The 11,587-nt window shown below is 36.7% G+C and overlaps 1 protein-coding gene and 4 non-coding genes across 7 annotated transcripts; 1 reads left to right on the forward strand and 4 right to left on the reverse strand.

Annotated features, from left to right (window-relative positions):
• The first annotated feature begins 5 nt into the window (after positions 1-5).
• On the forward strand, positions 6-6,426 carry LOC117427620 (dual oxidase maturation factor 2-like). Of its 3 annotated transcripts, none has more exons than XM_058995265.1 (8): positions 6-248; positions 2,013-2,170; positions 2,736-2,793; positions 3,568-3,702; positions 3,921-4,128; positions 4,599-4,813; positions 4,906-5,099; positions 5,561-6,426. In XM_058995265.1, the coding sequence occupies exons 2-8, from the start codon at positions 2,024-2,026 to the stop codon at positions 5,564-5,566; spliced, it is 963 nt and encodes a 320-aa protein (XP_058851248.1). In that variant the 5' UTR covers positions 6-248; positions 2,013-2,023; the 3' UTR covers positions 5,567-6,426. The 3 variants fall into 3 exon arrangements, with proteins under 3 accessions (XP_058851248.1, XP_058851249.1, XP_058851250.1); XM_058995266.1 differs by lacking the exon at positions 6-248 and adding an exon at positions 793-908; XM_058995267.1 differs by lacking the exon at positions 6-248 and adding an exon at positions 1,256-1,652.
• Positions 6,427-7,189: 763 nt separating this feature from the next.
• LOC117428608 (small nucleolar RNA U3) lies at positions 7,190-7,402 on the reverse strand. Its single transcript, XR_004548358.3, has one exon. It is a non-coding gene; the product is annotated as a small nucleolar RNA U3 (small nucleolar RNA).
• A 1,822-nt stretch (positions 7,403-9,224) lies between these two features.
• On the reverse strand, positions 9,225-9,437 carry LOC117964356 (small nucleolar RNA U3). Its single transcript, XR_004661062.2, has one exon. It is a non-coding gene; the product is annotated as a small nucleolar RNA U3 (small nucleolar RNA).
• Positions 9,438-10,681: 1,244 nt separating this feature from the next.
• Positions 10,682-10,894, reverse strand: LOC117428607 (small nucleolar RNA U3). The gene has a single exon (XR_004548357.3). It is a non-coding gene; the product is annotated as a small nucleolar RNA U3 (small nucleolar RNA).
• Positions 10,895-11,301: 407 nt separating this feature from the next.
• Positions 11,302-11,373, reverse strand: trnah-gug (transfer RNA histidin (anticodon GUG)). The gene has a single exon. It is a non-coding gene; the product is annotated as a tRNA-His (tRNA).
• Positions 11,374-11,587: the final 214 nt, after the last annotated feature.

The following is an 11,587-nucleotide window of genomic DNA, read 5'->3' on the forward strand; positions in this document are numbered from 1 at the left end:
TAATGAGACATGTGATGAGGACTTCAAGATTCAAGATTTGCGATGTTCTGACTTTTATTTTCTGTTCTTTCACATAATTGCAGGATTACTCGGGCTTGAAAACGGAATATGTTCTGAAGAATACTCGGTAATGGAAACATTAAGGAAAATAAACCAGGAGCATGCCGTGCTAGAGGTTACCAATGTGCAAAATTACGACTACTAGAAGAGCCAATGGAAACAGAACGATAAGATAATACCTATAGCAGGTAAGTCGTCGGTGTGCTTTTCTGTCCCGCCGCAGACACGTTGGGTAGAAGTATTAACTTCTGTTATTTACTTGTCTGTAGGAAGTGTAAAAGCTATGGGATGCTGAATAATGCGTATTTGAGAGAATACATGTTGCATACATAGATATAATTTAATTAAAATAATACACAAATAAAAATGTCCTTGGAAAAAACAACAACAACGAATTGGATGGAAAAAAAGCGCCAGTTCAAATGTGTCAAAAAGGTCAAACTTCATAGATAAATAGTTTGAAATGTTGTAGCTGTGGGCATCATCAAACGCAGTGGCTCCCAAACCGGTCCTGAGGACCCCCTGTGTCTGCTGGTTTTCATTTCAACTGAGCTCTCAATTACTTAACTAGACCCTTAATTGAACTGACACTCTGCGTAATTAGACCTTTTTAATTGTTTTACGGTCTTAACAGTTGCATATTTCAAGTTAGCTGTGACAGTTTATAAGTAACTTGAACCCTGTAACTGTTTAAGAGCTGAAAACAATTAAAAAGGTCTAATTACGCAAAGTATCAATTCAATTAAGGGTCTAGTTCAGTAATTAAGAGCTCAGTTGGAAGGAAAAGCGGCAGACACAGTTGGCCCCGAGGACCAGGGTTGGGAACCACCGATCTAACGGATTTCCAGGTGAATAGTTTCATGATTTGAAGGCTGGACCTGCAAAGGTTCAAGAGCGCCATCTTTTGGAAATACCAGTATATTGGATGGGCACGCAGAATAGATAATTGGCTGCTCAAAAATAGCATGCCAGTATCAGATTGTAATTCCTATATGAAAACATACCTATCATTACTTTTGCATTTAATGCAAATTATTAGCAAACGGCATTTATAAATGCAATAAAATAAAATACCTTTAAGTGCGTTGCTCCGGCTGGTCGGTTAATGTAGTCAAAATTCTTCAGTGTTTTTTTTTTTTTTTTTAGAAAATCGTAAAAACAAAATAGCATATACTTAATCTATTCAGTAATACAGTATTGCTTTAAGATAACTGGATAAAACAGCACCAGACACTACAGAACAATGCATACCAATAGGCTTTATATAGAGACTAGCCTTCAGCTCCTACCGCGAGGAAGACAAAGAACACTGAACAGAGGTCTTGCTTCAGAGTGACTCGTGGATTTCCTGAAGAAGCGGGTACAGAGTCACTGGGGTTGGGCAAATATTTACATAAATCTTGCCACCAAAATTCCCCAGATATTTCCTGCACAAGCTTAGTAAATATAACATCATCCTTTATGATATCTTGGAGGGGGCTATAAAAAGAGAAAGGATCAAAACTCATCATCTTTTCATGCACATCACTGGCCCCCGGAGAGATCTTAATAAATTCCAATTCAATATACCGAGATCACTGGTTAAAAGTTAGGTAAGTTTTTAGTCGTGTTATATATATATATATATATATATATATATATATATATATATATATATATATCCACGTGATTTCCACAACACGATGGTATATCATATTTTGCCTAGAATAATATTAAATATAATATTTTAAAAAATATTATAAAGATAAAGTAGTATACAGTTTGAACACATTAGAAGCTGTTCAAGGACGCACATTATAATGACTAGTCTATAACTTTCTTGTGAAAAAAACAACCTTGATTTTCCTGTCTTTATTTTTAACAAAGACAATAACGTTTGCAGACAGCATGTTAGTGTTCTGGTCAGCGAGAAGCTCTGAATAACTGTTTTCACTGTTCCGTGTTTGTTTCAGCTCATTGAAAGATGACATTCTACAATGACATTTATCCATTTTACCCTCAACAAAGGACGCCCTTCATCTTCAACCTCAGCCAGCTCATAGTCATTCTGGTGTTTTTAGTCCTTGCTTGCAGTTTCCTTGTTATACTACCTGGAATCCGAGGGAAAGGGGTACGTTACATTTGCGAGATTGCAGGCTTTCAGACTTTTTTCTTTTTTTTTTTTTTTTTTTTTAGTTAGAAGGTTACCTGTCAAAACTATGAAATCAGTATGCTATGATCACTTCCCTCTATTCGCTTGCTTTATGTACCAAAGTAATGAGTTCGATTCGGGAATGCTTGAAACTGTTATGGATATAAATGACGTCAGCTTATTTCATATTATCTTTAGGATAAACTCAGCAGTGTTAACTTTCTGTGTTTCTTATTTTGTTTCCTCATAAACACTTTACGATTTACGGTCTGCTTTGTTATCTATAATACCGGTGAAACGGATTGTCTTCCGTCCAGTTACAATGAACAAAATGAATAAGGATAATATGAATGTATTCAGTTATCACATCATAGATATATATTGAATCATAATAACAAATGTAAAATAGTCTATGCTCTGTTTATTGAATTAATTTGTTGAAACCGTGTTTCTCTTTCTGTTGTGTACAATATTGTATTGGTTGTATATAGTATTGCTTATCTGTTGCACTGTGTTATCACTGACACGTCTTTCATCCATATAGAGGCTGTTTTGGATGTTCAGAATTGTCCTCAGTCTTTTCATTGGTGTAGTCACTGTTGGTAAGTTTTCAAGTAGACAATTCATTGATTGATGTTATTACATTTGAAATTCTAGATGAAAGGGCCGTTATCAGTGTCATTTTGAAACAAGATGTTTTCCTGCAATGTATGCAGAACCCTGAGATAAAATTAGTATTTAAACTAAACAGCGTGCCTCTCGGACAATTTAGTGAGGCAACTAAATGCAATCGGTATATATTTTGTAGTGCTTAAAACTCTTGCATTTAACTGCATCTTAAGTTGTTTGATAATATATTTGAATTTAATATACAGTACCTGTTTAAATTAAGACAAACAATTTGTCGCGCTCAGCTTTTTAGAAGCATTAGTTGCCTCACTAAAAATATGTATTGAATGACATGTTTCAGAAATTGCATATATTCTGTTTGGGGAGTTATAATTGACTCCTGGTTAGCAACATGTAAATACACGCAGTTCCTGGTCCTGAAATCCTATAATACAGCTCAGGTGATAGAGTGCTGAGTATGATTGCAAAATAAGGGAAGCATCAGGTTGCCAGGTGTGACACTGACAACAGGGCCCCCTTGTGAAATAAGGAAATCTATTCAATTAAAGGGCCCCATTCCAGAAGTACTGTCATGTGTAGTCTGTGGGACTGCTTACCATAAAATGTTTTATTGACTTCGAAGCTGAATTATCAATTGAAATGACAGGACTGAGTAAAACTAAATAATGCACATTTACAAAACTTTCCAAAAGAACTTTGCCAGACGATGTGTGCTGTACACCTAAATATCTTTTTTTTGTTCCTAGCTGTCAATTTTACAAGTGACTGGGCGACTGGCTATATTAAAACAAACACAACTTACAAGTCATTCAGCAATGCCACGGTTAGTGCTGAGATCGGACTACATGTGGGGTTTGATGGGATCAATGTAACACTTAAAGGTAAGACTTTAATTGCTGGGTTAATATCCAGTTTACCTGACTCAGATACTGACTTGAGTGCTGTTGAAACTATTAGATAATGACAATAATAGCATGTGGTGCTAATTGCTCTCTCAATTGCAAATATCTGGACCTATGTTTAAAAGGTTCTAGTGACACACAATGCACCAGTTCATATACAATCCTCAGCACAGTTCTTATAATTGTATTTCCAAAAGGCAATCCAGTGAGGCAACTAAATGAAACTATAAACTACAATGAAATGTTCCAGTGGACAGAGGACTATAAGGAGGACTATGTTAAAGCTCTAGAGAGAGGTCTTCCCAACCCAATCCTGTACATTGCAGAGAAGTTCACTCAAGACAGCCCCTGTGGTCTATTATTCCAATACAAGTACTCGGGACAGTACGCATCAGCTACCATGTGGTAAGATACACATACTTGCATAGTAAAGTAATGCTGTGCAATATGATTCTTTGGACAGCTGAACAGGTGCATGCATAATAATCATTTATTCTTGCAAATTGATTCTTGGAACACTAGTAACTAATGCTCTGTGCAGTATATAAGATCATATAAGATAGCTGTTTTCTATATTGAGGTTATTGGAGGTGTTGGGAAGAGCATGTTTTCCTGTTTCAGAATTACACAAAAAGGAGTTATTGAATAGGATCACTGTTATTGTTTGGTGCACTGCCGTTATGAATGCTGACCCCCGCTGGTAAGAGGAAGTTAAAATCTCTTTAACTTCTCATGCAGTGTGTAAGGAGCTTGCTTTAAGAGTGTGTGGTTGCAGTCCCGTTTCCTAAAGCTGACTGCCCCCCAGGATGCTCCTATGATGTAAAATAAATAAATAAACATGCTTTCTGTAATGTCTTTTTGTTTCCATCCCACAGGACTGCATTCTGCTGTTGGCTCATCTCCAACGTTCTCTTCTCCATGCCAGTTATTTTGTATGGGGGCTATATGATAGTGACAACAGGAGCATTCATCATCTTTTCATTGATTTCCTTTGCCACGATCCACAATGTACCGTATTGCACTATCAGTTTGGGCACCGTGTCGCTGGAGACTGTCTTTGGCGGATCTTTCTGGCTGTCACTAGTAACAGGTGAGTACTGAGTTTAAATGGCTCCGGTCTCAAATGGTTTTGTGCCTCGTGTGACTAGGACACTAGAATCATAGTGCGCTTCCTTCCTGCAGGGATTCTGTGCATTCTCATTGGAGGAGCCGTGATTCTGATGGACTTCTTCATTCCGCAGAAGTTAAAGATTTTATTCACAGCGAATGAAGGGGACGAGGATGATGACACCCACATCACTGAATGCTACCTTAATGAAAGCTTTCTGGAAAAGGATAACGTGTTACCATTGGGAGATGTAAGAGTGTCTGTACCAGTGAGTATTAAGACATGATCAGCATTAATACAAGCATCTCAGTGGGTGGGAGTCAGTAACACTTGCTTCCAAATATATATATTATTATTATTATTAATTTCTTAGCAGACGCCCTTACCCAGGGCGACTTACAGTTGTATACAAAAAATACATATCAAGATTTACAGTACAATTAAGATCAAGATACAAAATACAATGACTTTAGTCCTAATAACAGCATATACAAACCACAGTACAATTTGATATCGGGGCAGTTCAAGAGCAGATAACAGTGTTGATAGTTACGTCAGGGTTAGTCAGATAAGTGCACGTTAATGTGCAAATATAGCCTAACAATTTAAACAGTGTGTGTTTAAAGAAGGAATAGAAACTATTGTACATTAAAACTGCAGTTCTGAGTACATAGTGATATTATTATATAAATATTAAGCATGTTTTTATTTATTTACATGTTTTTACAGCTTTAGCTATGGAAGATTTCATTCAAAGCATGCAGCTTGACTTAAAGAAGAGCCCAACCTGAATACATTTCTTAATTACACAAGATGACTTTAGTAATGCGTCTTGTTTTGTTAAAATGCTGGGAAAACTGTTCTATGAAGCTCCACATTTAAGTCTCATCAGAAGAAAAAGAACGCCATTCAGTCTGCAGGGCTAAAGGAATGGACTCCTGCATTATTGTGGACTGCCTCGGCATTCAATAACAGGAGGCCACGCCAACGTTACACTTGTGGCTCTGTGGCCAGCAGGAGGCGCTCTGCTGTACTGCTACTGTATATGTGTGTAAAAGAAAAGAGTATAAAAATAAATAACTTTATTAAGAACAATAGGGCTGTATTTAAAATACAGGTCATTTTTATTTAGTTATATTTTAAATGATAAATAATTAATAAAATTGTTCAGGCAATTCAGTTATATATGTTGTTGTTGTTGTTGTTGTTATCCACAAGTCCTGTGTAGACACAAAGTGATCATGAAGAACAGGCAAAGGCAATACAAACTGCTTCAGAATGTCACTGCATACAGAGGGGCCTCTTGCATGATAGCACAATGAACTGTTAAAACAGACACCCATTACCACAGAGATTAAGAATATGTATGTATGGGCTTCCCAAAGAATACTGTTTCAGTAGCAAAATACATATTGGGGTATGAAATGTATTAACTGCTTTGCGGTGCAGAGAGATTACTGAGAAACTCTGCAAAGTAAACATTTGATTTTGTTGTTGTTTTATGAATAATGTTCTATGATGGATTTCGTTCCCAGTGTAATACTTGTAAAACAATATAGTGAGGCATCTGGAATAAAAAACAAAAATCTGCCAAATTGTAATTGTTTTGTTTCTTTGGTTGCTGCATGTTAATTACAAATAAAAGATGATTGTATTGCATTACTATACACAGTATGTGCATACATCTCCATTGGTATGGTTCTAAATTATATTAGGGTTACTGCAAATGACATACAGTACACAGCTTTCTAAAGCAGTATTGAAATGATTATACATGCAATACCAAGATGAATGCATGGTAGAACTTCTTTTACATCAGTATAATAATCAAATAGTTATGTGTTTACTTTTCTTACATTACATATTGGATCAACTGTCTACTGTTTCATTTAGAATTTTCCCATCATCAGTAACTATTTGTATTATTGTATAATTTGTATTCAGGAGGAGGAAGGATCTGGTGATTTCAAGGGTTTTGCTGCAAATGCGGCCATTGTCCTAATCTGAGGACAGGCTACTTTGTAAACATCTAGTAGAAGGTGGACAAAATTGGAGTAAATTAGCATAACAATTAAATAAATAACAGATGGCAGCTAAACATGTTTTAAAAGTAGCTTGTTCTCCAATCAGCACGACGACATGCAATGGTTTCATATTTATTATGTTAGAAGACGTTTTAATATACTAGAAATATGGTTCAACAGGAAATATAAGTAACAGATTTTAAAGAAACCGGTCTTCAGATAAGATCAGCACTACTCACTGATTTAATATGTATTGCCTCAACTAAATTGTCATGTATCTAACCTGTTTATTCCATTGTTTCTCTGCTTCTGTTATTAACAACTTGAAAAGCTAACCACTCAGACTGTGTTCTCTTCCTCCACCCTCGAAAGAGGGCAGAACGGTCATCAATGGTCAGGAACAGCTACAGTAAAGTAGCATTCAAGACCCGCTTCGCGCTCAGAAGAAAACACTGTGACTCCTCATCATGGTTAGCGAGACCAGACACTTTAGAAACGCATTTCACTAGTAACAAACTATAGAAATGATCCCTGAAAGTATAGTCTTAAAAAACAAACGGGTAAAGCAACTTCCCTACTCCCGGCATGTATCACTCAAGTGACGGTGTCTAAGTGAGTTTCCTTTCGGGTACTCCACTTGTTCATATTAATGTTAAATAATTGCCAATGCGTTTCAAACACAAAATTCACAATCTGAAATAACCACTCAATTAAAGTATAATGTAAAAAAAGAGAAGTTAAGTAATACCCATGGGGCACCTCTCTATGAATAATTTAAGTTAACAACCAATCACCAATCTAGCTAGCCGGGGGAGGTTTCAGTCCCCGCCCACCTGCATAGTATTGAGGGAGGAGGAAGGCGCTGGTGATTTCAAGGGTTTTACAGCAAATGTGTTTCTTAACCCATAAAGTGCCATTGTCCTAATCTGAGGATAGGCTACTTTGTCATTTTTGGAGCATTTTTAATTGGCATCTTATTTAAATGTTCTTTTAACTCTATTGTTATGATAACACAGTCTAATTTTGTTAACCGTAATAGTTCAGTCTAGATGTAACGTATCAGATTACATAAACACACCTTGTGCTCAGATTTTTTCAAATCAAAATGTGTTGGTCCTCTATGGGTAGAGGCAGCGGTTCAGATAAACTGCGTATCTGCCGTTTCCACACATTTACGAAATACACACTAAATTGAAATGTAATGCGTAAAAACACGCATAGCTTGCCTGTCTCCCCTAAAACTTCCACCAACAACTACATCTCCCAGAATACCATGTATTCAGTTACTAGGATCTGTACACAAGAAAAAACCAATGCATTTCCTTAGTTGATTTATCTGTATGGCTTTATATTGAAGTTGTAACATGTTCACTGAGTTTAAAAATGTAATGTTAAAATATAAGTAACGTAATTAATTTGCAGTCGGTGTGATACCACGAAAAAACACGCACGTGGTTGTACAGGAGTTCAAAGTAACATTGCAGTTAAAATGGCAGGCTATATTTGATGCATACCCCATCACCAAGATTGTACAGTATGTATCGAGATTACTCATGACTTCAAGGCAATGTTGCATTGTACCCCCTGAAAATACATTTTACTCTCTCAGTGTTCAAATTAGAGGTTAAGTTACTCCCAGACTTGTGATTTATTGGAAGTAGGTATGCATTGTCCTAACCACCATTGTTTTAAAGCGCCAACCGCTGTGTGTTAATGTTGAATTTGAAACATAGCAGACTTCAAAGTGTGTAACATGTGCTAGTTTCATTAACCCCTTAAGTTCCTAATTCATTTTTCTTTGGATAAATCAGAACACAAGCTGTTTCATTGTAATTTATGCATTCTAAATGAATGTGCTACTATTCTAGAAACGTTTTCAGTATTTTAGAAGTGTAAAATGACAGGCATGTTCACAACATATATTCCCAGTTTCTTAATTTGAGCACAGTCAAGTTAGACTGCCCGTTATCAGATCAGTGAAATTTCACACCGGCTATGGAGCTTTATTATCATTTTGGGTTGTGAAACACCAAGCGATGTATCATTTTTCGGCTGCAGTTTCTTACTTATATTGAGACGTCATAAACAGCTTCATGGGGTCTGTATTTGCAGAATTAATAGAAACATTGAGACTTTTACATTTAACAATACACATCAAGAAAATACTTAAATAACAGATTATAAAGGACCTGTCCCCAAATAACGTCAGAATCACGCAATAAATTAATATTTATTGTGCCAAGTAATTGCTCCAGTAACCCTACTTTTCTTTTTATTAACAATTTGTAAAGCTAATCACTCAGAATGTGTTCTGAACGATTCTAACGAATATAAAACACTTTTTTTTCACTGTTTATAAGTTGTTGCTAACCACTCAGAATGTGTTCTCTTCCTCCACCCTCGAAAGAGGGCAGAACGGTCATCAATGGTCAGGAACAGCTACAGTAAAGTAGCATTCAAGACCCGCTTCGCGCTCAGAAGAGAACACTGTAACTCCTCAACATGGTTAGCGAGACCAGACACTTTAGAAACGCATTTCACTAGTAACAAACTATAGAAATGATCCCTGAAAGTATAGTCTTACAAAATAAACGGGTAAAGCAATCGCCATGTTGCTGGCACCAAACACACAGGTGAGGGTGTCTATCGCTTACTTGTCTGTTACAGCAGACCACATGTCTTAAACATGCTAATTTATATAGTGCCTACAACAAAAGTAGTTAAAATAATTCACAATGTTAAATAGTCATAAACATTTTGCTCTGAAATGAATGCTTTAGTCAAGACCCGGTGTGAGAATGTATTTGCATAATGTTTGCCAACAGCCAATCACTGAACCAGTACAGAAGGTTTCAGTCACTGCTGTCTAGTTCAACAGGAATTCTGCCACGTGGCTTATCGGTATTCATAAGAAAGTTTACAAACGAGAGGAGGCCATTCAGCCCATCTTGCTCGTTTGGTTGTTAGTAGCTTATTGATCCCAGAATATCATCGAGCAGCTTCTTGAAGGATCCCAGGGTGTCAGCTTCAACAACATTACTGGAGAGTTGGTTCCAGACTCCCACAATTCTCTGTGTAAAAAAACGTGCCTCCTATTTTCTATTCTGAATGCCCCATTTATCTAATCTCCATTTGTGACCTCTGGTCCTTGTTACTTTTTTTCAGGCCGAAACAATACCCTGGGTCGACAGTTTTTTTTTTGGCTCTCTGGTTCACTGAATAGTAAGAAGAGCTGCATTTTTCTGTAAGGCTTCCTTCTCTTTTACAGGGAAGGTAGAATGTGTCCAGTGCCCACTAGTGTATATCTGCGTGGAAATAAAAATAAATAAATACAAATCAATACATAAATACAGACAACAAAAAATACAACCAACCCATGCTGTTGTTTCAGAAGTAAATTAACATGGTAATGTGTAATTCCACTAAGAACCCCCCCTTAAAATTGGAATTTAGTATCACAAAGAATACATTTTAGAAGAACCAGATGTAACCCTGTTGCTTTGCTTCATGTGAGTCCCCACCCTGCATGACCAGGGGTTACACTTTTAAAAGGGGGAATTCATTTAGGAATGCTTTTTGGACTGCAAAGCACACGCATGTAATGAACTTCTGTTCCACTAGGCGTCGCATAAAACACAAGAATTCACTGTTATTTAATACTAATAACCTGCTCTCCAAACACAAAACATTTAACATAAGATAATATATTGTACTACCCATAATCGTAGCTTTGTCAAACTTAATTTCTAATACATTTCATATAACATGATACTATCAGAAACATAGCGCTCTCTCTTATTTTTTCACTGTTTATAAAATGTTGCGAACCACTCAGAATGTGTTCTCTTCCTCCACCCTCGAAAGAGGGCAGAACGGTCATCAATGGTCAGGAACAGCTACAGTAAAGTAGCATTCAAGACCCGCTTCGCGCTCAGAAGAGAACACTGTGACTCCTCAACATGGTTAGCGAGACCAGACACTTTAGAAACGCATTTCACTAGTAACAAACTATAGAAATGATCCCTGAAAGTATAGTCTTAATTTGAGTGATGCCGAACTAAAGACCCGACTGATAAAAACATATTTCCTGTTTAGGGTGTTCTTTAAACATGTTGAGTGGTAGATTATATAGTAGTGATTTAATTCAGATAGATAGTTTATAATCACGAAAACCTATATAATTAAACTTTACATGAAAAAATACAGTCAAATAGTTGGAAGTTTAAACTATACCCAGAATGCCATGTGTGTACCTCATTTGCATATTGTATCGAAACAGCCTATCAGCGTCTAACATTATTGTGTGCTAAAATATTTATAGTTAAACAATCCAGACAGAATAAACGTAATATTTATTTAAATAGTGCATGTAATGCTGTTCTGTTTTTGGGGAAAAAAAAGACAATTAAAAACGAACCCAATTGCCGTGACATTGTTTAACCGCAATGCCGTGACTCGGATTCGAACCGAGGTTGCTGCGGCCACAACGCAGAGTACTAACCACTATACGATCACGGCGAGCTACTATGGGTTCCGAAAGCACAGGCACCCAAAATGAGTTTATGAGTGTATGTACACGCGTTCTCTAAATATGAATACACAAGCACAGTATACTGGACTGCAGTTTATAATCGAGTTCTGCTGCAATGGTTTGGAATGAAACCAATTGAGTCTGATCGGAAAAAGTTAATCGCGAGTCACGTGTGAAAAACACCCACACCGGTAGCGGTAC

Source organism: Acipenser ruthenus, chromosome 21 (assembly GCF_902713425.1).
Source record: "Acipenser ruthenus chromosome 21, fAciRut3.2 maternal haplotype, whole genome shotgun sequence".
NCBI classification, from domain to species: domain Eukaryota; kingdom Metazoa; phylum Chordata; class Actinopteri; order Acipenseriformes; family Acipenseridae; genus Acipenser; species Acipenser ruthenus.

What these genes read in the sequence shown, in the direction of transcription:
- LOC117427620 (XM_058995265.1), top strand. Translation starts at nt 2,024, where the DNA reads ATGACATTCTACAATGACATTTATCCATTTTACCCTCAACAAAGGACG. An exon ending in GATCAATGTAACACTTAAAG is followed by an intron (nt 3,703 to 3,920) that starts GTAAGACTTTAA and finishes TATTTCCAAAAG; the next exon opens with GCAATCCAGTGAGGCAACTA. An exon ending in CTGGCTGTCACTAGTAACAG is followed by an intron (nt 4,814 to 4,905) that starts GTGAGTACTGAG and finishes TCCTTCCTGCAG; the next exon opens with GGATTCTGTGCATTCTCATT.